This window comes from Natator depressus, chromosome 1 (assembly GCF_965152275.1).
Source record: "Natator depressus isolate rNatDep1 chromosome 1, rNatDep2.hap1, whole genome shotgun sequence".
NCBI classification, from domain to species: Eukaryota; Metazoa; Chordata; order Testudines; family Cheloniidae; genus Natator; species Natator depressus.
In genome coordinates this window covers 156,576,359-156,600,441 of record NC_134234.1, presented here as the reverse complement: position 1 = coordinate 156,600,441, position 24,083 = coordinate 156,576,359, and the positions used below count along the sequence as shown (strand labels likewise).

The 24,083-nt window shown below is 42.2% G+C and overlaps 1 protein-coding gene across 1 annotated transcript in view; it reads right to left on the bottom strand.

The window, feature by feature from the left end:
• Nucleotides 1–7,664: 7,664 nt before the first annotated feature.
• Nucleotides 7,665–24,083, bottom strand: part of RIPK4 (receptor interacting serine/threonine kinase 4) — a 36,192-nt gene continuing 19,773 nt past the window's right edge. The window contains exons 3-8 of the mRNA XM_074946457.1: nt 17,159–17,307; nt 15,699–15,748; nt 13,225–13,383; nt 11,839–11,945; nt 10,662–10,920; nt 7,665–9,885 (exon numbers count right to left, since the gene is read on the bottom strand). Coding sequence (XP_074802558.1) covers nt 8,708–9,885; nt 10,662–10,920; nt 11,839–11,945; nt 13,225–13,383; nt 15,699–15,748; nt 17,159–17,307 — 1,902 coding nt within the window. The 3' untranslated portion in view covers nt 7,665–8,707. The remainder of the gene's footprint in view (nt 9,886–10,661; nt 10,921–11,838; nt 11,946–13,224; nt 13,384–15,698; nt 15,749–17,158; nt 17,308–24,083) is intronic.

Below are 24,083 nucleotides of genomic sequence, written 5' to 3'. Positions count from 1 at the left end.
TTGCTGGTTGGATAAGTTCCTCCTCTTTTGTTCTAGGTCTGATTCTGCAGCCCTTATCCACCCTGAGCAGCACTTAGTCACCTGGATAATCCCATTGAACACACTTGAATAAGGTGAGAGTTACCCAAATCAGGCTTCCTGTTTAAAAAAAAAAAAAAATGTACAAACAGTGCCAAACTGTGCTTTTAAGGGACTGGCCTGCATTGAGGCAGGAGTCAGGCTGACCCAGGGAGCACTTGGGCAGGGAGTGTGCTTCAGGAAAGCAAAATCTGGCCCTGAGCAACCTACTGAGTGTCCTATAGAATTAGTGCAGCCTGTACCTGCTAATGCCCCTGGCCTGCTGCGCTCCTGGTGTCCTTCCCTCGCCTTGTACCTCTGCAATGGCCAGGGACAATCTTGCACAACCTGCCCTTGGGAGAAGAAAGACCTTCACACTTGAAACTTTTGTTTTCCCTAGCAATGGACCTAAATTGTGACATTGGATCGAACTCAGAATTTCTCAAAGTTGAGAGGTGTCTGGGTTCAGGTTCCTGGTTCAGGCCATGAACAAAGAGAAACCCAAATTTCAGTTTCACTTTGGAGCTACAGAGGGAACGTCCCAAGGAAGGATCTGGAGGGTTGGTTCAAGACTCTTTCTAGTTCTTTCCCAAGGAAATAACACTGCTCAGATTTGGACTCTGGTTCAGTAGAAGGAAGCAGGGAACGAATGAAACCTGACTTGAAAAGTGTGCTGAGAAATTTCAGTGTTGCCAGTGCTCACAATAACACAAAATTTGTGATATTTGGTGTTTTTCTTAAAGCATCAGCGCCTGGAATCAAGTGATTACATGGAGATCTCAGCTTGATTTAATAATAAAAAAAAAAAAAGGCATAGCCCTTATGGTTGCATTAAAAAAAAAGGCTTGAAAACATGAACCCCTAAAGTTCAAAAACCAGAAAGCAACTGAAAAGAACCTAAGGTGTAGTACTTGTAAAATCTCCTCCTTGTTGAGAGCTTGGGGTTGGTGGCACTGTTCCCTACAAAGCTCAATGGAGGATTTTACAGCCTGCATATGAATTTGGTGCTCCCCTGGTCCTGACGAGTAACTAGCCCTGCCTGGAGCCACGTTTACTGTTGGCAGCTGCTGCACAAATACCTCACGGCTGAACTTTGCAGGACTGAGTAGCACCAGTTTCCCTACTCAGCTCTTCCAATCCTGCCCTGCAACACGGCTGCTAATTCAGGCCCAAGCCTCACTTGATTGGAGGCAGCCAGTGCTGCTGAACTGTTGAATTACTATCTGCACACAACAAGTTGGGATCTGCTGGGTGCTCCATTATCTGCTGAAACAACTTCCTGTGTTGTTATGGTATATTTAATCAGTGGGAGCTTTGGGCTGCGGTTCTTTTTCTGGCTTAGTTCAGCAGTAGGAGTGGCAGAGCTATTATTCCATGCCTGGCCACCGCCCGGGGTTAAAGCGTGTCCTGAGAGGAGATAGATCACATGGAAGTGGAACGTCACAGCACGGTAATGTCTGAAATGTGACATTGCACCTCTATTGCAAAGGCATTTGGAGGCCCAATGCAAGAGCTAATGCTTGTGCAAATGCTCCAGCGGCTGAGCTTAATGTAAGGGTGTCCTCTTATTAACATTCAGTGGGGGTGTTTTGGTTGACTAGCCCCAGTACTAAAAGGGGGAAGGGTTGATGGGAAAACAGGACCCTGAGACTGACAGTCCCCAGGAACAATGGGGAGAGGCCAACGCTCCAGGTCAGCCCGATTGGCAGGCTAATCAGAGTCAGGAGGGTCCCGTCCTCCATGTGAGCAGGAATTGCCTGGGTCAGGCAAAGTGTGGCCGAGCTAAGGAGAAAGCAGGGGCCCAAGCTGAGCTGGGGAGCGGAGCCATGCCAGATCCAGAGGGGCCAGAAAAGCAGCCCGGGAAGCAGGTCAGAGTTGGGAGCAGAATCACAGAAGCAGCCCAGGGAGAGCAGATCCTGTGCTGGGAGTAGAGCTGCAGCCACAGAGCCAGGTGTGGTGAGCAACTGGGGCCAGCCAAGGGGGTACCCTGGGCAAAGGGCCCAGCGCAGAAAGACATCCCCAGCCAAGGGTCCTTGCAGGCCAGACTGGGAGGGGGATCTTAACCTGACGGGGGGCTGACGCTGGGAAGACGGGTCCCACCACCCAAAGCCTAGAGGTGTGTGGCCACCACCATTGCAAGTGTCCAACCTGCAGCATCCCTGCAGCACAACCAGGGCCTGAGAAGGAGGCCTGGGACTTGCAAGGAACAGACTGTGAACTGCCCTGACATTCCAGAGACACTGTTTGTGATGTTCCCTGCCACAGAGCGGGGTGATGTGTTTCCTTTAACCTTTCCCATTTTTCCTTATTTTTTTAAAATTAATTGTTGATTAAATAACTTGCATTTGCTTTACATTGTATGTATTGATCAGGGGGTCAGGGAAGTGCCCAGTGCAGAGAGAGTACCCCGGAGTGGGGACACCCTAGCCCCTGTCCTAGGTGATCACAGCAGGGTTGGGAGTCGAGCCCCCCCCCCCAGGAATCCTGGGCCCAGCCTTGTCAGGGTTACAAGGACTCTGCCAGACAGGAGAGTGGAAGGGGAGTCCTCTAGGTAAAGGAAGTGGGAGCGAGGACTCGGATCCTTTCGCTAGTCCACTTCACCGGGGTAGTGCAGAAGCCAAGAAAGTTCCCCACAATAGCGGGACCATTCCCCCACTTACATTAAGGGAGGTGGAGTGCAATTTACCCTTGTATGGGAGGAGATACAGCAGAGCGCCACCCTCCCTTGAACACTGGCCACAGCTATTTACATACGGGGACACTGCACACCCCTTTCCTTCTTGGGGCACAGCCCGCCTGCAGCCAAACCAATCACTCAGAAGTAAAATAGAAACTGGGATTATTTTCTTATCTCAGGCACTTAGTGTTGTTAACAAGGAAAAAAACTCAAATACTGTTCTTAGTCAAAGAAAACAATGGAGTGCTTAAAAAATGAGACATTATTTCCATATAACAGGAGGTTCAGCCTCCCACTGGAGGAAATGGACAAGAGCTCTTGGGTTCTCTAGCAGGTGAGCCAGAGCACAGGGAGAGAGAGGCACCAGGCGGTGTCAAAAAGGGCATGCCCCTGCGGGGGGGAGGGGGGGGAAATGTGGTGTCAAGAGAATGGGAGGGAGCAGAAGAGCTTCTGTCGGAAAAAGGTGCTAAACTGGAGAAACCATCTTCTCAGGGGCCAAAGTACCATAGAATGAAGAAGAGCATCTCATTGTGGGAGGACCCTGGTGTCTTAAAGAGGGGGCATATATCTTGCTGGTCCTTGAGGAAAGGCCTTCCTCTCTTAAATTTGGAAAATATATCTGTGCGGGGAAGGTGGCTCTCCAGCAGCCTTTCATAAGTCTTAGATTTTAAGGGATCATTAAGATCTAGTCTGACCTCTTCCATAACACAGGCCAGAGAACTTCACCAGTGATTCCTTCATCAAGCCCAGGATGTCTGGCTGAGCTAAACTAAGTCTATATGTCCTTATATAAAGCCTTCCTGTGATGGAAAATCTGCCACGTCCCTAAGAAAGCTGCTCCTTTGCCTCTCACCAGCCACCGTACTGTCTCTGGCTGGGTGGGGAGAGTTGACCTGCAACCTCCCCACAATCTCTTCTACAGCACAGCCCTGTGGTACAAGTCACCTCAGGTGTGTCTTGTTTTTCTTGTAACTTGCCATGCAGAATCAAGATGATGCAACAGAAGGGAAATGAATGGAAGGGTTTAGATTTGCCTGTGGGGATGTTAGCAATAAATTCACATTCTTTTCTGTTACCACAGAGGAACCAAAGCATGTTTGAACTGAAAGCCTGATGCTTCCTTCTGAGACTTGTAGAAACAACGTTCAACAGCTTTTTGCTTTATGCAGAAGCTAAAACAAAACAAATCAGCGACTGAGAACAAATTGAACAGGCCTGGATTGTGGATGGTGCAGAGGCCAGGGGACTTAGGCACCATCCTGGCTGGAATTCCCCCCCACACAGAGGGAATGCACATTCTGCTTCATTTCTTAGGAAAGTGCCGCAGACTTCCTCTAGCCTAAACCCGACCTCCTTCCCACCCTCTTTGGAGAGGTGGGAGAAAGCAGCTCTGTGCTTCACAGCCTGCAGGGAATGCCAGGTCCTTGCATGGGGTGCAAGAGTGGAGAAATGTGCCTTGCACCATTCTTCCCACCTCTGAATAAAATCCCAGACACAACCCACTCCTAAATACAAATTTTCCATCATTCACAAGTTTGCATCAGTGCCAACGAAAGGAAACACTGAGTCTACCTACGTAGGGCCTGATTTTTTCAGTGCGACTTCTACCCAGCCTGTTGTGTATGTGCAGCTTCATACGTACGCATAACCCTGAATATGTACTTCTGTGCACTAAACATATGCATAAGCAGTTGATAATATGTCACATGCATGCACAGGAGATGGCATTCCTGGTGCAAAATGCATTCATTTACAAAACAATCATTCATGAAAAGTTGCACAGGTACACTGGGAGACACTTTTCTTTCACAGGCTGTGCATCTGACTTTGAAAACAGGCGTTGAAAAGCTGAGGCTAGTGTTCTCCAGCCAGAACATATTTCAACATTAGCAAGATTTCAGTCAGTAACTGGATGAGCCCTTTTTTCCCCTCCTTGCTACCTCTTGGAAATAAGGCTTCAGTAGCATTGTGGCTGACGATACACAGAACCAGAGGACTATGCACTGAAACTCTAAGGATCACCTTTGCCATGAGCACTATAGCATGGAGGTGGAGTTGCATGCAGATAACACTGTTTCAAGAGCTGAAAGCCTGAACTCTTGACAGATCTGTGGTCCTCCAGAGATTATTTAGTTGGAGGAGGATAGAGGTTCTCAGCAGAGGCCCTCAAGCAATGTTTGCTTCTACAGAGTCCAACTTAATTGACTTTCAAACTACCTATTTTTCCAGGTTTTATGGGAGTCAGAGGGTTGAGTGGGCAGAGCCTCCACTTTGAAAGACTGCGTGTGGTAAAGTTGGGCTTGTTTAACTTCCGGTCTGATTTTAAAACGGAGGTCATTTAAAGTGGTGCAAAACACTGTGTGGATACTTATTTTCATTTTTTCAACAGTTTTATTGACTTGATTAGGAATTCATTTAAGCTAAGCCAAAACCCACGCCTTCTTAATTAAGCCAAGATGAGAGCGTTCACACAACTTTTAGCACTGGTGTATTAAACCAGTACAACTTTCCTGTGTAGACATAGTATAATATTGATATTGGACAATCTAAAGATTGGGACCATCAATCCAAAGACACAATGATTTTAAAGAGATGCTAGTGATTTTGTGCCACTATGTAGGTGCCCAACATGACACGTTTTAAGGGCCTGATTTTCAGAGGGCAGGTAGTTGGCAATTTCTGAAAATCAGGTCCCCTCAAGGCATCATATTTGGTATCCAAAAATCAATAGTGCAAGCACACTCAGAGCTTTGGATATGCACATTGTACTAGCCGAAAGATCAAAGAAGTTCCCGCTCATTTGAGCTCAACCTTTCCCTCATATTTCATTAGTGGACGCAGAGCAGCATCTGTGTGACAGTACATCACCCTTAATTTTTTTCCCCATAATTTTTAAGCCTTTGGTGAAGAGTTAATTTTGTCCCTCAGGAATGGCTTCAGTGCCAGCCTCACCTACTCTTTTGCAAGGTGTAGCTGATGCCTCTTATTTCAAAAGGCTGCATGGAAAATGTTCATGAGCATATGGCCTTGGGTTCAATTAGAAGCTGATGCATGATTATTAATCTGTTTGGAAGGAATGTACTGGCAAGGTGGTGGCTGACAACTTGTTATAAAGGAGTTACATGAGTGAGCCTTTCCCTCTGCTGCAACTTCTGGTGTTTGTGGATAGCAGCCTTCTAGGCACCTGCCACACTCTGCGCTAAGTGATTCAGATGCAGTAGGTTACAGAATTCCTTTTCTGTGTAGTGGAGAGAAAAAAAAAGAAAAGAATAAATAGTTTGGGGACATATTGCAAAATATAGGATCTTGTCCAAACAGTCAGGAAAACTATTCCCAAAAGACAGATTAGGTAACATCAACCCTCAGGGTCACTGCTGATGGGATGTAGATTGCTGAGTAGGTTATACCAAGCTTTTCAAGTCTAACTTGAAATCTAGTTCAGATTTCAGGTAAAAGCAAGTTTGAGATCACCCCCATTTCTAGAGGACATTAGCAACTATTACCAATCACAAAATGTACGATGATCACCATCAACGCTGTTCAAAAGGATGACAATTTGAGTAGGGTGTTGTTGATTAGGATTGAGGCAAATTACAAGGGACCTAGAAACTTTTCTGATAAAAGAATTTTCATGCTTTTGCATTTTTCACAAGGATATATGTTTTACAGGGAACACCTTGAAGGGATTCAGAATAATGAAGTTATTGATAGGTGCGTCTGTCTCAGGAGAAATTAAGAACAGAACAAAGTTAGAACTAGGTTTATTTTCAAGTCAGTTTCTTTCTGGCCTCTGCTTTAGAAAGTGCATTCTGAGGACTCCATGCTCTTAAAGGTGGCAGAGATTTAAAGGCTGCATTTTGTATGTAACCCAGTGTACTGGTTAATAAATACTATCATTGGCATGGAGTAAATAGCTATCCTCTAATAATAACCAGCATAGGCAGTCGGTGAAGTATCCCATCCAAATAGGTGACTTTCAAAAGTGCTAAGCAGCCTGCAGTTCCAAATGTAAGTGCTATGTATGGATTTAAGAGCCTAACTTCAGGCTCCTGGGTTTTTTTTTTTAAATCTTCGTGTTAGTTTCTCTTTAACAGAATTCTTCACACTGGTACATTCCACAGTGTAGCTAACAGTTTGAAACAGTTGAATATGTATTTGGAATGGTTTAGATTTTTTCATCCGATTACTCTGTAAAGTGCTTTGCTATACAGCACTTATACACGCACATTCACACAGAACTTCATTCTCCAGGACTGTCATATGGCACCTTTTATGAGCAACAAATTCAATCTAAAAATGAAAGTGAAGAAAGCTGATAAGACTGTCTAGCCTTTGATTTGTTTTAATTAATGCCTCACGCTTTTAAATTGAAGACAGTCAGCATTAAATCATGTATATAATAGCATAATAAACTGCTGTTTTCCTCAGTCAATAAGAGCTACTTAACCTGTCCCCATTGATCTGCTTGCAATTCGGTATATTGCCCCAAAACAGAACAAAGCCCTACTCCTTTAATAATGGAAAGATAGTAATTTGTATATCCCCCCCACACACACACACACCCCCCCCCCACCAGTAAGGTTTAGATGTTCAGTTTGCTTTAACTGCATTATGTACTCTACCTTTCTTTTTCCTAATAAAAACAGCAAACTTTGCCTAAGTAGAAGAATTCACATACAATAGATATAGAACATAATTATATTTATTGATAAACAGATCACATTTGAACTTTGAAAAGAGTGAACTTTAAGAGGCGTATTAAAACATACCCAGGCCTAAACAGTCTTAATATTTTCTACGGCAGAAAATGTATACAACTGGTAGAAATACTATATACACAGTATATTTATATTAGGCTATTCATCACACAGTTCGTTCATTTAGGACACATACTGTGCCACTATACATGTGGTTCTATTATATACCTAATCTAAACAAACTGCTTGTGAAGAGTTCTATAAATGTTATTAGAATATAACATTAACTAGAGTTTATCAGGAATTAATTTCAGCCAAAAAACCCCCCAAAAACCTTAGTTGTTTCTAGTTTCACATTAAACACACTAACAGATCCTTATTACACAACTGACTGGTAACAAAAAATAATCTTATATTTTACTGATCTTCCATTTATACAAGTTACTATTGCATATCAAAAGTGAACTTCTGTGCTTCACTCCACCAGCCAGTCTGAGAATTCTTCTACCAGATGCATTGACTGAAGGTAGTCTCTTGACCATTCTGAGTAAACAGAAATGTGTGGCTTTATAATCAACATCTCTATTACAATAAAAGAAGTGGAACATTTCCATATTATCCATTTTGTACCTTCTGAAAAAATGAAATTATCACGCTTAGCCACATGATCCAGGTTGAAACAGGTCTATCCTAAAACACATTTTAAATAAATAGCTTGCGTCTTTCCAACAATGCTCATTTCAAATTGATTTGTGTACTGTCAATGCCTCCATGGTAACAAGTTATATTAAAAACACACACGCACACCAACACAAAAGATGGATTATGTAATAATCCAGTCATCTGAAATAATATGCTTGTCCCACCGTGTGTCTGAAGAAATCAGAAGGCAGGATGATAATACTTAAATGCAGGCATGGCACATTGAAAAATTAAGGCACTATTTAAACCCCATCTAATTAACCCTCACAACAGTTCTGTGAGGTTAGTTATATAAGTATTTTCATCTCCACTGTACAGGTTGGGAAGGAAACAAAATGCCTTGCCCAAGACCATGCAAATGACAGACCTAGAATCAGTACTCAGGAGTTCCTGGCTCTTGGTCCTACACTCAGTTCCTTAGGCCATGCGACCTCTCTAAAATGCAGGTTCTGATTGGCTAGAATTCAGACTTGTCTGCAGAGTTAATAGAAAAGCAGGTCACTGCGCAATTCCAGGAGAACTCCCAAAGAGAGTCAAGCTCCAGTAAAGATCTCAAGATTCAGAATATGTTCATCTAAGTCTCACTTAGCAGCATGACAACAGAGCTGTTCCCACTTTGCTTAGCCAGCTGCAGTGGAGTCTGAAACTTGAGGCTTTGCAAGTCAGCAAGGGCCCCATGTTTTAATAGAATCTCAACTGTTTTTGCATGCCCGCCTCTCGCTGCCAGATGAAGAGTGGTCAGCCCTTCCTCATCAGAATCATTCACATTTTCCGAATTGATGAGTTCCTCGACTACTTCGGCATGTCCATTTTCAGCAGCGAGGTGGAGCGCTGTCCTGTTCAAAGGGCCTCTAGCCAGAACATTAGCCATTTCATCTAGCAACAGTTTGGTAGTTGCTAGATGTCCATTGCGAGCGGCTAAATGAAGTGCGGTGTATCCCGCCGCTGTTGCTACCTCTATTTCTGCGCCACGATTGAGAAGCAGCCTCGAAGTGCTGGTATGGCCAGTTTCAGCAGCTATGTGGAGAGCCGTCTGCAGAAGCACGTTCCGTATGTTGACATCAGACTGTAGTTCTATAAGAATGCGGGCAACTCTGTAATGCCCTCTTTGTGCTGCCAGGTGCAGCGGGGTCCTTCCATCCACCGTCTGTGCATTCACATTCACACCCGGCTGTTTTGCCAGAAGCTTTACAATGGAGAGATGACCTTGCCAGGCAGCATAGTGTAGTGGCACCCAGCCATCCTTGCCTTTGATATCCACGTTGACACCTCTTCTCAACAGTATCCGCACTATCTGCTCTTGTCCATGCTGGCAGGCTATGTGTATGGGGGCTCTTCCTTCAAAATCAACTTCATTCAGTGATGCATTCTTATCAAGCAGCATTCGGGTACTGAACTCATCCCCATTCTGTGCAGCAAAGTGAAGTGCAGTCCACTGATCCTCGTCTTTGGCATTCACATTGATTTTCCGTGCCAGAATAAGCTCCACAATGCTTTTCATTTTCTTCTCTATGGCCACATGGAGAGGAGTGGACCCTTTCTTGTTGGTCAGGTTGGGGTTGGCATTATACAGAAGGAGCCACTTGACACATTCTTCTTGACCTGCTTCAACAGCCAAGTGTAAAAGACTGGAGCTTCCATCTAAGACAAGATCAACATCCTGGGGCTGGAGAATCTTCATCAATTTGTTCGTGTCTCCAGATATAATTGCCTCAGCCAGTTTTCTCTTCTGAATATCTGTTGTGCCAATATCTGGGTGGGGAAAGAGCATCAAAATTCTATTACAACCAAGAACTTTATTTTCATGACTGAAATAGGCTAACAGTGAATAAAGTCAATATTACCTTTCCTTGCCTAGGAATTAAGCTAGTTTAATCCACACCTCCTTTCAGTATAGTTAGGACAGTTTTAAAATCAGATTTGGAATGTGTGCTAACTCTGTTCTTGTCTTCTCTCATGAAAGTAGGCAGGAGAGCATGGTGGGATGGGGAAGACATTCTGCAGGTGATCTGTCCCCACCCCTGCAATTATCTCAGTTTAATCCAGGACTAAAATAGGGTCTTTAGGAGCACCACCGTGGAAGTGGAAAAATCTATTATAGTTCTCATCATGTCTGTATTGAACCAACTGTGTGACACTAGGATAAGATATTCAAAAAAAGAAGCCCAATTATAGGCACCTAAAATCTGTATTTAGGCAATTAAACAAGTTACTTGATTTTCCGTAGTAAAATAAGTGACCAGATGTCTCCCACTAAACCCATATTTAGGCACCCTGGAGCTTAAGTTTAGGCAACCACTTTTGGAAAAAACAAACAAATAATTAAAAAATAATAAAAAAAAAAATCTTTGCCCTAGTTTCAAATCGCATAATGCTTTTCCATTTCAGGCTGAAGGTTTATCCAGCATTTAGGTGAACAAATTAATAGAGCTAAGAGCAAAACAGTCAATGCTCTGATTTATGGAACAGTGATGTTTATAAAATAGCCCTCTCCCTCGGCTCATTCCAGTCAAATCACCAACACTTACCACTTCCAGAGTTCTCTCTCTCAAAGGACAGTGACAGGGAACCTCTAGAGGAAAAGGCTGAATCCACAGACGAAACCCCTGAAAGCCTCTTGTCACTGGAAGCAAGTTTGGACTCAGAAGAGCTACGACTGAGTTCTTCAGGGCCCTCCATCGTCTGCGAGATCCCTGAATCCAGCTGGGACAACAACTCAGAGAGGCTATAATCCTTAGCAGATACTGGAGTGGACTCACGTTTTGGCTGGGATAACACAGGCATTCCCTTCAAAAGAAAGGAACACGCATGTTTTTAAAAGTGTCTGAATTTCACTTGGTAGTGGGGAAAACTAACAGCAAGAAGTCAAAACATGTTCATTTGCAGGTATCTTTAAATGCTGTTAAAGCCAAATGAAAAGGTGTCTGGAAGACTTCACATACTAGGAAATAACAACAGGGTTTAATCAGTATTATACATATCAGTATATACAATGTTCCTCCATAGCATTTTGAAGATCAAACCTTTCTCCCGGTCCAGATAGTTAACACTCTCAATCAGGCCCTCATCATCTCAGTTACTCTAGCTATTTCCTCTCTGGCTTTCCTTACACTGTCTCCTCATCCATCAGCCACCCCCCCACCCCCACCACACACACTTTAGTCTACACAAGAAGCACTCACGGATTTTTTTTTTTTTTGCTCAGTCTGCCCTTATCCCCCTTTGAAGCCCTTCCACTGACTCCCTCACCCCCCCACCCCCCCAAAAAAACCAAAATTCTTAGACTTCACTGCCCTTCATAATACTGCTCTCCCAACCACACCTGCCTTGTTTCTTATCTCTCCCACTGTTTCACTAATGGTCCCAACCTCACCCTCCTCATTATCCTCTTCTCCCACAGCCGTTTTTGTGCTTCCTTCCAAGTCCATCCCAATGCATGGAAGGTCCTTTCTGATCTGCAAGTCTGCTATTCCGGTTTGCATTCAAATCCCTCATGGAGACCCACTTCTACCACAATGCCAACACAAAGTTGCCCAACTAAACCACTAGTGGAGGGGTACTGGGAGTATTACAGTGGTACTATAGGGGGTTTAGGTCAGGGCAGTGTTGGACTCTTGTACATTATTTCACTTCTGGCAACAATTTAAGATTTCTTTAGAGAGTGTTTGATATTAACTTTGCATTAAATGTGGGAACAAGAACTACCTCTGAATGTGGTTCCTGAGATCTTTTGGTGGTCAGGTCCTGAGCGATCATTTCCTTTGTTTCATCTTCTGGTTTTTCACAGAGGTCCTCTGTTTCTGAGGTGATTTCTTTGAAAGAGGCAAGAAAGATTTAATAGCCAAACCAGTGATTATTTGTCTGAGAGGTATTTAATGCTAGTGAAAGGTGCTTGGGTCAACAGTACTGGAAAAATTTACTTTTTCTTCCCCTTTCACCTCACAGAACACACATCATCGAGGGCAGCAATGTAGGTTTCCCCCCCTCACACTGCCCACTATGAGTGTACTATTTTCACCTTATCTCTAGACATGAGTGTAGCAGCTCAGTCTTCCTGGACACTGAATTATGGCTTTATCCAAATGCCAATGGCCAACGAGCCACTAAAAACTGAACAGAGCCCAACAACAGCTCATTATACAAGCTAATGATCAGCTGTGAGATGATAACCAATCTGTCAGTACCCGCCTGGTCCAGATTCAGATATGTGATGGAGACACGGAAGTCACCTCATCCTCAGGGCTGGTCTACGTTTGAAATGCTACAGCTGCAGTGCGTCAGTATAGCCACTATCTATGCCAACAGGAGTTCTCCTCCCATCAGCCTAGGTAAATCCACCTCCATGAGAGTTGGTATCTCAGTCAACGGAATAACTCTTCCATCGACCTAGCACTGTCTACACCGGGTGTTCGGTCAGCTTAACGACATTGCTCAGGGGTGTGGATTTTTCACACCCCTGAGCATTGTAGCTGGGTCAACCTAACTTTTAAGGTATTGGCAAGGCCTCAGTCATCATCCAGGGTGGGAGGAAGAGGGGAGGAGGGAAAATAAAATCAATCACACTTTAGCAATTAACATTAACAAAACCTGGAGAGGATTACTGCATTCTCTTATGTGTTTACAGTTGGAGCACTTGTGTCTGGTTTTGGATATGCTGAAGGCTCTTTTTTTTTTTTTTTTTTTAATTTAAATTAAACTGCCAGAAACTTGTCAGTTGTAGAAAGACCAATCCCATTCATTGGTTTATAATGTTAGGCATCATGGCCCAGGGCATCCAATGCTCTCCCTCACCACACCAAAAGGATATGTGCTTTAGGAAGTCAACCTACGCACTCACTCCCCAGGCAATGGCTACAGGGATTACCCAGTTCAATACAGGTCTTACTTCTAGGACGTTTATACAACATTTCTTCATGGTCAGACTTGTCTTCGTGTAATCCCTTCCCCAAGCGAATAAGCTTCCTGTATCCTTGTCTTCACAACACACTATGCTCAATGCATTGTGTTACCATCAGTTTATATAGGATTTAGTCCTCAACACTGAAATGATTCAAGGGGAGAGATGGGTAGCTGCCTTATCAGGAAAGGTACCTTGAAACGTTGGCCGTTCGCTAGGATCGTCTCGCCAGCACTTTTGCATCAGTTTGATTAAGTTATTACACGAGCGAGGTCTGGATTTGGATATGGCAGGTAGCTCTGGGCGGTGGCCTTTAACCACTTTTACCATAATATGCAAAATGTTGTTTTCCGCTGAAAAGTAAGGGCACACAAACAGGAGCAGCTTTAGCAAAACGTGGAGACTTTTCCTTGAACGGTTACATGGAAGTTCAGTTGCTTCACCTGAAACGTGGGTTCTCTGCCCTTTTTCCAGGGTTGGGACATATTTTTATTAGGGTATACAAACAGTGACTTGGAATTTAAAACCTCATTGCTGGAGAATAAGTTGAAGCAGCCAGCCTTATTTGCTTTCAGACCAATTGGGGATACTGATGTCCCTGAAGGACAGTGCTGGGTTTCTACCACCTATGTCAGGCCACTCTACAAAACTGCAGGTTGGAGCGAAATACTGGTCTGTGGTACAGTATTTTGCACTTGCCTATCTGCAGTAATACAAGAAGAAGGGACTTGTTCTCTTATTCGTGTGCCTCAGATTTTCATATAAGCTCATAGGCCCACACAGCAATCTCTACAACAATTCAGCCTTCAGACATGCTGTTTCTAACAGTTGGTGAATCTACCACCGTCTCCATGCTAACGTGCATTATCATGGAGGTCAAGTGATGAAAGCTTGCACTTTTAGATCCAGTGATCCAAAGCAGAGTCCCTGCAGATGATCTAAACAGGGGTTTCATTCAACACAAGTATGCTCGGTCTAAGCACTGTAACATATGCTGATCCCAGGAATAAAACCCAGGATTCCTGATACCCAATATTCCAGTTCTAGTAACTCTGAGGTTTTACTGTATGTTAAACTTAAACAAATAGGGACAGAGAAGGGGGCAGGAACAAACAAGATCTTGTTCTCCAGAAAATGGATGGTAGGATAGAGAGACTAACCTTCCCAAACAAGTTTGTTATAGATTTGAGAAGCTAACCAAAGTGTAAGATAGCATAGTTTGCATTTCAGTGCATTTATTATGGGGAGGTAATACTAAAATAAAATAAATAAATAAAAATTGATCTACATCAGAACAAACTCTTCCTCAGGGCCCTTTGGGTTTATAGTTAGTCTCTGAAGACAACATTTCTTGCAGGATGGATACATATGAATTAAAAAAAAGGTATACATCTGATTTTTAATTAAATTGGATTTTCTTTTTTATAATAAACCATTCTTAAAAGTAAAGCTAAATGTAACTAGTTATGTTAAAGCCAAAAATTATAATCTCTTAACACATTTAAATAAATAAATATGCTGAATTCATGAGCCTCTATCAGAAACTCAATTAAAGGCTGTTTTCCTACGTAAAGAAAAAATTAGAGGGAAAAACATAACTTTTGAGGCCAAGCTTTACAAATATGGTATAACAGGTCAACCTGTACAACTTAGAAGACTTCTCATTTTTCAGGAAATTTAGGCAAGTAGGAATTTGTGCTCCAGTCACTTTCACTTAGGTACATGTGAAAATTTTCCCCAGGCCAATGTGAAATAATCAGTTTAATTCATTGACTACAGTTAATCCATATGTTTAATTAGTCAAATAGCTATAAATGTAAAATATGTTTTGATGAGAAGTTTATATATTCAACACATTTAAGGTTGCTTTAAATAAAAATAAACTGTATATGCTGGTGTGTGTGTAATTTCCAGTTACCATCCTAATGCAGTTTGACAATGTCATGAGAAAAAAAAAAAAAACACACCCTAATCATTCACCATGTTCTAACATACTTTAAAAAAGTATAAGAAGAATTGCAAAATATTAGGCTATATAATTGCTTACATGAATGTATATTCATATAGTGTACCCTCTTAGGGAGCACAGATGTACAAAAAAGAAATCTAGTGTAAAGGCTCTGTTTAGTTGTAAATCAACAACATGTTTTAATGGTTATATCAACCAACGAAAATGCATCTCTCTTTAGAAAATAACTGAAGTACAAGTGGAAAAGTTTATTAAAATCTGTTTGTTTTGTTTTGTTTTAAATCACTGATTTTAAAATCAGTCCACCCTGATTTCTTGACAATTGCCTTCTACAAACTACCCATAGCAAAGCCAAGGATCTGTTTAGAATACACTGGACCACATGCTACTCTAGAACTGTATGCAAATTCCCACTGGGTCACAGATTGAGGGCAGCCTTACAGGTTACGCTTTCAGAATACAAAGGGGAAGTTGGACTTTTTTTTTTTTTTTTTAAATATAACCATGCTTGAAATGTGAGAGCTCAGAACCTTAGTTAGGGACCAGCACATTGATATGCTGCAGTAATTGAGGTTGGTCAGTCAAGACACCAAACAAGACGCCTCAATTTGGGATATGCACACAGAGGGAGCAAAGAATCCTGTTCCTATTATGTACATCCAAAATATGAAGCGCATGAACAAAGTAGCATTGGCTTACCTGCAAACGGCTTTTTCTGTGTGAGGACTCCCCAAATCACTATAGAAAAACTGTAAATAGATATTAGGTCTGTTAATCCTACGGAAGAAAAATTAGAAGTTCACCTCATAAAAATAGTTTATTTTCATTCGTGTCAATCCAGTGTTTTTGGAGTCTGAGGCGTACCTCAACTAGTGTACAGATGACCCCCATGTGCTTAGGTGTATTTATAGGCTAGGCCAAGAACCATGCCCGAATGGCCATTAAAATGAAATTGTGGATCTATCTTATGGAGAGGACTAACAGTGTCCAGGCATTAGTGAGTGACTGGAGAGAGTCAGAATCATTGTTACATTCACTACTAGCTTACAGCAAGTCACCACGTTGCTAAGTAAACTTAAAGATTTAAGTGAAGCCAGCCCACAGTTTGCCTTCCATTTGCTTAGCACATGCATTATTTAATTCGAAAAACAGAATATTCAGTGTGCTAGGAGTGTGTTGGCAGCGAAGATGATTTCACCCCTTGTGTACTCTGTCCCCACCAAAGTCAGTGGTGAAACTCTCACTCACTTTAATAGGGTCAGAAATCAAAGGGTACACCTACACTGATAAGACAGCCTGCCGCAGTGAGTCTCCTACAGACTGGAGCTCAAGCCTCAGCACTAAAAATAGCAGTGGGGACATTACTGCTCAAACTGGAGTTTGGGCTCTAAAACCCAGTGATGTGGGGAGAGGGAGTCTCAGAGCCAGAGCTCCAGCCCAATAGGTATGTCTACTGTATCATGAGGGCGAGTCTGTAGACCTGGACTGAGAGTCTCACTGTTGCAAGGGTTTTTTTGTGTTGGTTTGTTGTTGTTTTTTTGAGGGGGGGGGAGGGAGGGGAGAGAGAAGGAGGAGGTTGCACTTACACTCTTAGGGTACATCTATGCTGCATGTAGAAATGCATGCCAAACTAGTCACTAACAAATCAGCATAAGGTTTACATAGTTAATGAGCGTTCTAAATTAGTTTCCAAAATACTGAAGTCATAGGATCAACCCATCAGTTTATGACCTAATTATAAACTTTAGGATAAACTTAGATTGTGTGTGTGTGTGTGTGTGTGTGTGTGTGTGTGTGTGTGAGATTGTGAGAGAGAGAGAGAGATACACCACACTGTACAATTTAACAGTGCTTCACTTGAGAAAGGATTAAACACAAAATAAAATAAGACCAAAACAAGCAATTAGTCACCAAGGCCTCAATCCTGCAAAGACTTCAGTGGGTCTACTCTTCCTCTTAAGCGAAGCATATAAATCTTCGCAGAATCAGGGCCTAATCTGGGATTATTTATTTTTTAAATTGTGCTTGATCTGATATTTTAGAGACAGACTTCCAGAACTTGAGAGAAACTAGGCTCATTTTTACAATTACAATGTTGTATCTTTTAACCAAGGGTTTTTGATAGCTCTACTGATACCTACTGAGAAGTATGCACTGACCTGTACACATCATGCTTAGTGTCAAAGTATCGGTTCTTCTCTCTTATACGTTCTGGAGGCAGATATGCAATAGTACCACACAGACCATCTATGCTGAGATCATGGGAATGTGAAAGTCCATTGCACTTTGCTAATCCAAAATCAGAAATCTGCAAGAGTAGGAAAGAGGGAAAAAAATTACCCATAAAAACAATTACACTTCAGATGATTTCACCTAAACTTTTCTTTAATGGAGTTATATCCTTACATTACAGCGAATTGTCATGTGGAAATATCAAGCTAATAAATTCTGAAAATACTAAGATATGGTAGGCTTGCTTTTTTATTGGCTTAACAAGAAATAACTGAAAAAAGTTTCTGTGAAGATATTAGCAGCCCATAAACTAAAATGAGACTTTTCTTTTTCCAGTTAGCCCATTACAAACATTTGTGCTTCTATTACCTCAGTAGGGCTACTTCACATGATTCAGACTGAAAGTTTGGCTAATGTAGTCTACAAATTAATACAACTATCACTTTTTCCCTTCCAAGCAACATCAAGCTAGAAAGAGTTCTGATCATGTATGTTTCAGAGAAACTTTGTAGCTTGCTCAAAGCCCAGAAGAATTACCATTAGAGAATGGTTATCAGATTCATCTATGTTGCAGTGATTATGTCTATGTAGACTAACAAGTGACATGTGCAGAGGAAGACCCAATGTAAAAAAGCAGTAGGGATTTTTCTGGCAAGCAACACATAGCAAGTTGGAGTGAAGCAGTGAAGCCAGCTGAAGAGAAAAGAACAAGTGACAGCACGTTCTTTTCAAAAGGAAACACCTCCGATTTAATCTGAAGGATCAAACAAATATGCATTAATGTGTCCTCCAAGGTACATCACAGTCATAAATCAAACACAGCTAGATAAAGAATTTTCTCTTGTTGTACTACTTGATATTTTCCCAGCTATTTTAGGGAAGATTCTAGAATAATAGGTGAGAATTTCAAAAGAGATTAAGTGATTTATGAGCATAAGTCCCATTGATTTTCAATGAAAAACGTGCTCCTAAGTAACTTTTATGCTTTGGGGAAAAAAATAAAATCTCTCACCCATTGTATACAACAGGGTTCAGATGTCCCCTTGTGCATATCAAGGGACAGATCTTCTATTAACTCATTCATGTAACATCTTTTTGCTCTTTACAGCATCTCCCTTGAGAAAATTCTATACGTTTATCACCTATTGATTTGAGGCAATGTTAAAAATTATTAAAATAAGAAGTTTGTGGGAGATTCTGACTTATACTTTGGGGATTCCTTCCCCCACCCCTACACATTATAACCAGTTTTATGGTGTTAGAACTCAGACTTCAATCTCAAAGAACATTTGATCTCCCTGTTAATTTTCAACAAATTTCGAAACATTCCCTTACCATCAGGGTTAAGAAAAACTCCCCTCTGGGAGCAAGGAATCAGACAGACATTCTTACTCCAGAATTGTCTGGAAGGGTAATTTCTAATATTCATAATGGTGTAATAATAGACAAGTATAACCCTAACGCACTTAGAGATCCAATACAACAGTGGAATCAAGCTCGGTACCTAGAAAGATGCAGAACAGGAAGAATAGGGAAGAGACACCCAGACCGGCAAATGCTCAAAGTCGTGTTGCATTTCAGAGGAGCTGAGAACCTACAGCTCCTATTAACTGCAACAGGAGTTCTGGGTGCTCAGTGCTTCTGAAAAATACAGCCCTAAAATGTCTGTTTAATCAGTGAACTGACTATGCAAGTCTAAACAGATCCAACTTGGAAGAGTCCTGGTACCTGTATGATATGACTAACACAGTGCAAGGTAGTGGATTGTGCACTTCCCAGGAGATTTACAGGGCATGTGAGTGTTTGCTCATATTGGAAGTAATGTACCATCCTAATATAAACACTGTATGCTTTAGTGGTGTTCAGCTGAAGTGTAATATAAAACAGCACATATGTAAAAGTTTCCAAGTTCAGAACAGCTCCTCGCTCACCTTTTCTTTATAGATCCAAGGCAGTGATTCCCAAAACTACAATATAGATTAAAGGTCTTAGAACCAACAAAGGTAACATTGGAACTGTACAGTGCATCTCTGTGGGTCTGCTGGGTTTTTGTTTTGTAAACACACTAGTCTGAATGTACAAAAGGGTCAAATATATATAGATAAAAGGAAAATCCAAACAGCAAAATTTCCACCCTGAATGTGCCAACATACTGCAAATGGCACTGAAAATTAAAGTACTGTACCTGAGGGCTGCAACACCTAAGTCAAACAGGCATTTTCTGGAGGGAGCTTTTGTGGGATTAAATTAGGTCCTTTGAAGTAAGTTTTCAACAGTGTGTGTGGTATTTAGTCACACAGCTCTTATTAACACCAGTAAGAAGCATACTGCAGGTGGAAAATGCAACCATTTAATGTAGGTTTTCCCCTTTAATTAGCTTGTTAGAGTTGTCCCCCAAACACACCTATTAAGTTATGCAAAATGGCACAACGTTAAATGTAGTGATTCAGAGTTTGGCATGTGTGTGTGTTCTTGGAATGGATATCTTCTCTAACTAGTATACACACCACTACCAGCATCTGGAAACTCCCAAAAGGTGTTTGAGGGTGACATCATTGTTAGAGGAAACCTTAACCTTATTCCTTAGAATAGTAATTTACGTTCATATGGAGCCTTTCATTTCAATGTGATTCATGAGCTTACATAATAAAAGCACAGTTAAAAATTGCTGCCACTTCTGGGGTGGAGGACAGCGTTCTACGCACCATGGGTATGGCGGTAAGGAGAGATTGAGAAACATTTTCCTGCTCCCATGGGATCTTTCACATCCAGAGCCTTTACAGGGCCTCTCCCTTCGAATATCATACGGACAATGAGGAGGAAAGAGTAGCGAAAGTATTTACACGTGTTTCTGTACATATTTCAGAATAGCATTTGGTACTGAACTTGAGGACATCAAATCATGTCTCCCGCACGGGTTTCAGTTTGTTCATGGAACTTTGATGCAGCATTTTTAGCTTGTTCAGCTCACACACACTTTTATTCTGAGCACATTCTACTGATGATCAGAATAGCTTTCAGAATCCTGGTCTGGCCAAACATGGATTTCAAAAAGCTACTTTTAATGGCCACTCTGGAGAAACTGATTCTCAAAGAGACATAGTACATTGGCATACCAGCTATTACTCATTATATTTGCAGATTATCCATAATGCCCTCTGAGCTGTCAGCTCTTTCATAACAGTACTGGGGGTCTGAATTCTGGGAATTAAACAGTGAGATTAAATTGTGCTTTTGCACACAATTTTCTGTATGTTATACAAGCCAGAACCATGGAAGGCACTTGGTGCTTTTAGCCTTTAATCTCATGTGTGTTATTTTTCTGTGAATAAAACCAAAAGCATTTAGTCATCACCTGGGGTTCATTACATCACACTCAGTGACAGAGTTCATAAACAGGTTAGGTAATATAAAACAAGATTAATTATCATCTCTGTTGGTGTGCCTGATGTTTATTTCATTCTCAGATATGAGAACACTCCTGGAGAGCTACAGAGGTGCTATGTTTTTCTTTGATGACTTCTGGAAACAGACGGGTGTTTAAGCTTGCATTGAATGGGTGCAGCGATCTGCGTGTTTTAGCTTCAAAAAATTGAACTTGAGTTTTCAACATTTCACATATGATGGAGTCAAAGCAAATTGCTACATTAACTAATGCAATCTATCCATACAGCTTGCATTTAACTTCTGGTTTTGTCTCCATTTCCCTGAATTGTCCCCAATTTATTTAAAGCCTTTGTTAACAGAAATATTTCTTAATTGGGATTCTTTTTAAATTAGTCAGATTCATAGAGTTTCTGGTAGGGCATCCTTTAAACAATACCCTGAAATGTTAAAATAAATTTTTATATTATATTCTCAAAGGGTTTTTCTGTTCCTCTGAATATTAACAATCTTTTCAGCAAAGGAGAAGCCAACAAAAGGAAAACACTGAAACTATACAGAAAGTAAACTGCAGAACAGGAAAAGCTAGTCTAACTTTTCAGTTCTAGTAATTTTGGACATTACTTGTTACTACAGTAGGTACATATGACATTGCCAGACAGAAATACATCTTTCAACTTGACTGTGCCCCTTTAAAGTTCACATTCACTTCTTTAATAAAACAAAATTAGCCAGTGATAGGAAAGTGGTAGATGCAATAACATTTGGTACAATGTTTCACAAAAGTCTCACTCCTAACATTTGTTTAGCTAGGAACACTAATGATACAAAGGAAATCATTAAATCTTGATTTAAAAGGGCCCCGGGCTCCAGCTGTGGTAGTGGCCCTTTAAATCACTCCTGAGCTACCAGCTGCAGAGGGGCTTGGGGGCGATTTAAAGGGCCCAGGGCTCCAGCTGCCGCTACCACAGCAGAGCCCCGAGCCCTTTAAATCACTGAGGAGTCCTGGGGGCTTCCGGCTGCCACCGCTACCCCGGGGCTCTGGCAGAGCCCCAGGCCCTTTAAAGCTCTGCTGTGGTAGCGGCTGCCAGAGCCCTGAGCCCTTTAAATCCCCGCCTGAGCCCTGCTGCCCGAGCCCTGGGGTAGCGGCGGCCGGGCTCCATCTGGGATTTAAAGGGCCCTGGGGCTCCAGCCACCGCTACCGCCCTGGCCCTTTAAATCCCCGACGGAGCCCCGCCGCTGCTACCCCAGGGCTTTAAATTGCTGTCTGGGAAAGCCAGTCCCGGTACGGCGTACTGGGGTGTTCCAGCTTACTTTCACCTCTGATGAAGAGGCACCAGATCAAGGAATTAATACTCTAATGGCTCTTTATGGCAGCATCTGAGATACTGCATTTGTTCCTGGGCACCCAATTACTAGACAGATATTGACAAATCACAGGGAATGCAGAGAAGAGATAGTTATTTCAAGCCATCCAAATCATAATATCAAGAAAGATTGCTAGAGCCAATTATGTCTCGCTTGGCTAAGTGAGAAGTGGAGACAAAGTCTATAGTCTCTATTTGAAGGGGGCAAACACTAAGCAGGGAGAGGAATTATTTAGGTTGGTACAAGTGGGAACAATAAGGAGTAATGGGTCAGAATTAAGAAAGTGAAAATACAGGCTGAATATCAGGAAAAGATTCCGGATAGTGACGCTTATTAATATGTGGAATCATCTTCCCAATGGAAGTATTGGAAAGACCCATTGCTTGGAACTGAACGAGACACTAGAAAAAGTAGTATAGGAAAACAGTCCTGCATGAGCAGAGAACTGGACTAGATCTACTGGGTCTTTTCCATCTCTAACTTCTAGGATGCTTGTACAACAGCTGCATAAGCTTAAAAAAAAAAATGCTTAGCAAAGCCTTACCGTAAATATATCATTTACAGATGACAAGACATCACCTTGAACTCTTTGAAATAGATTTCTTCTATTCATTTGTTTCCGGCTGTGGTTTACACCACCCTGCTAATTATTCCTCAATAATAAAATTAAACAAAAATACTGTGCAACACCCCAGAGACAACTTTATGGTACAAGGGCATCCACTTGATGACTAATGCAATAGGGCTGCACAGAAACGAATATCATCCCCACACGGAATTTTTAAAATAAATATTGTACTTGTAAAAAGAGACGGGTGCGGTTTTTATTTTAAAAAGTGGAAAGACATACAGGAGCATTTCCTGTTTACTGCATTTGGGAGCTGGTTTGTTTCCTGGCTTAAGGATACACACTTTGTAAAGAACCTTTTCCCCTAGAACATGAATCCACTCTTCTTTTGCAGCCTGCAACTGCTGGTTCCTAAAATGAGTGAACAATCACCTGCTAATTATGCTGCCATTTAAAAGGAAAAGTACCTGAATCACAGGCTCTATTAGCCTGTCAGGAAGAAAAATGCATATTAAGTCAGGCTGCAAGGTGTGTGGCTATGTCTACACCTAAAATGCTAAATGTAGCTGAGACTGGACAGCTTCCTCCCCCAGAACACTGATGAGGTCCAGCACCTCGCCATTGCTCCATACTGGGGATCGCCTGACACGTGGAGGAATGGTCACCTGGAAAGATTCGCTGAGAGCACTTCACCAGTGGCTGAGCAAACAGAAAGGGGATTTTCAGAAGGGCGGGTCTGACGGTTGATCACCTGAGGGCAGGGCAGTAGAGTTCAAAGTGATGACCAGAGTGGCTAGAACAGGCATTGTGGGACACTTCTGGAGGCCGATCAGAGCACATTAATAGACCAGAGCATCCACACTGGCTCCGTTGTGCTCCAGCCGGGGCACAGCAAGCCTTATGCCTCTTGTCGAGGTGGATTACCAGGAGCACTCCAGCTGCGGAGTCCGGGCGCTCTACATGCCTTGCCAGTGTGGACGCATTGTGAGTTAAAGCACCCAGGGCTGCTTTAATGCGCTCTAACTCGCAAGTGAAGCCAAGCCTTAAGTGTGGATGCTCACTACAGTGAAGGGAAGGGTTTTTCCTTTGCTGTAGTTAATCCACCTCCCTGAGACGCAGTAGCTAGGTCAACAGAAGAATTCTGTCTATGCAGTGGGGAGGCTGGCATGGCATAGCTACATTGCTCTGGAGTGTAAGTTTTCAGCGTAGACCAGCCCTGAGATTCACCCTACACAAAAGGGAGCTTTGAGGCCACATTTTCTTGAGTGCAGAAACCCAACTTACATACTCATGAATTAAGGCATCTTCAGTCTCTCCAGTTTGTCTGTAGGTATGCATGTACCACACTGGCATTTGCATGTGCCTGAAAAGTATGGCTTTAACCTTGCATGTCTGCTTGCTCAGGGTGGAATTCAACTCCCACCGAAGCCAGTGGGAGCCAGTTTTGGCTCTCAGGTTGCTAAACTGTACTGCACCCTCCGAGCATAGCATGTTACAGACATCAGCACCATCCTCATTTATTGGTGCCTTTT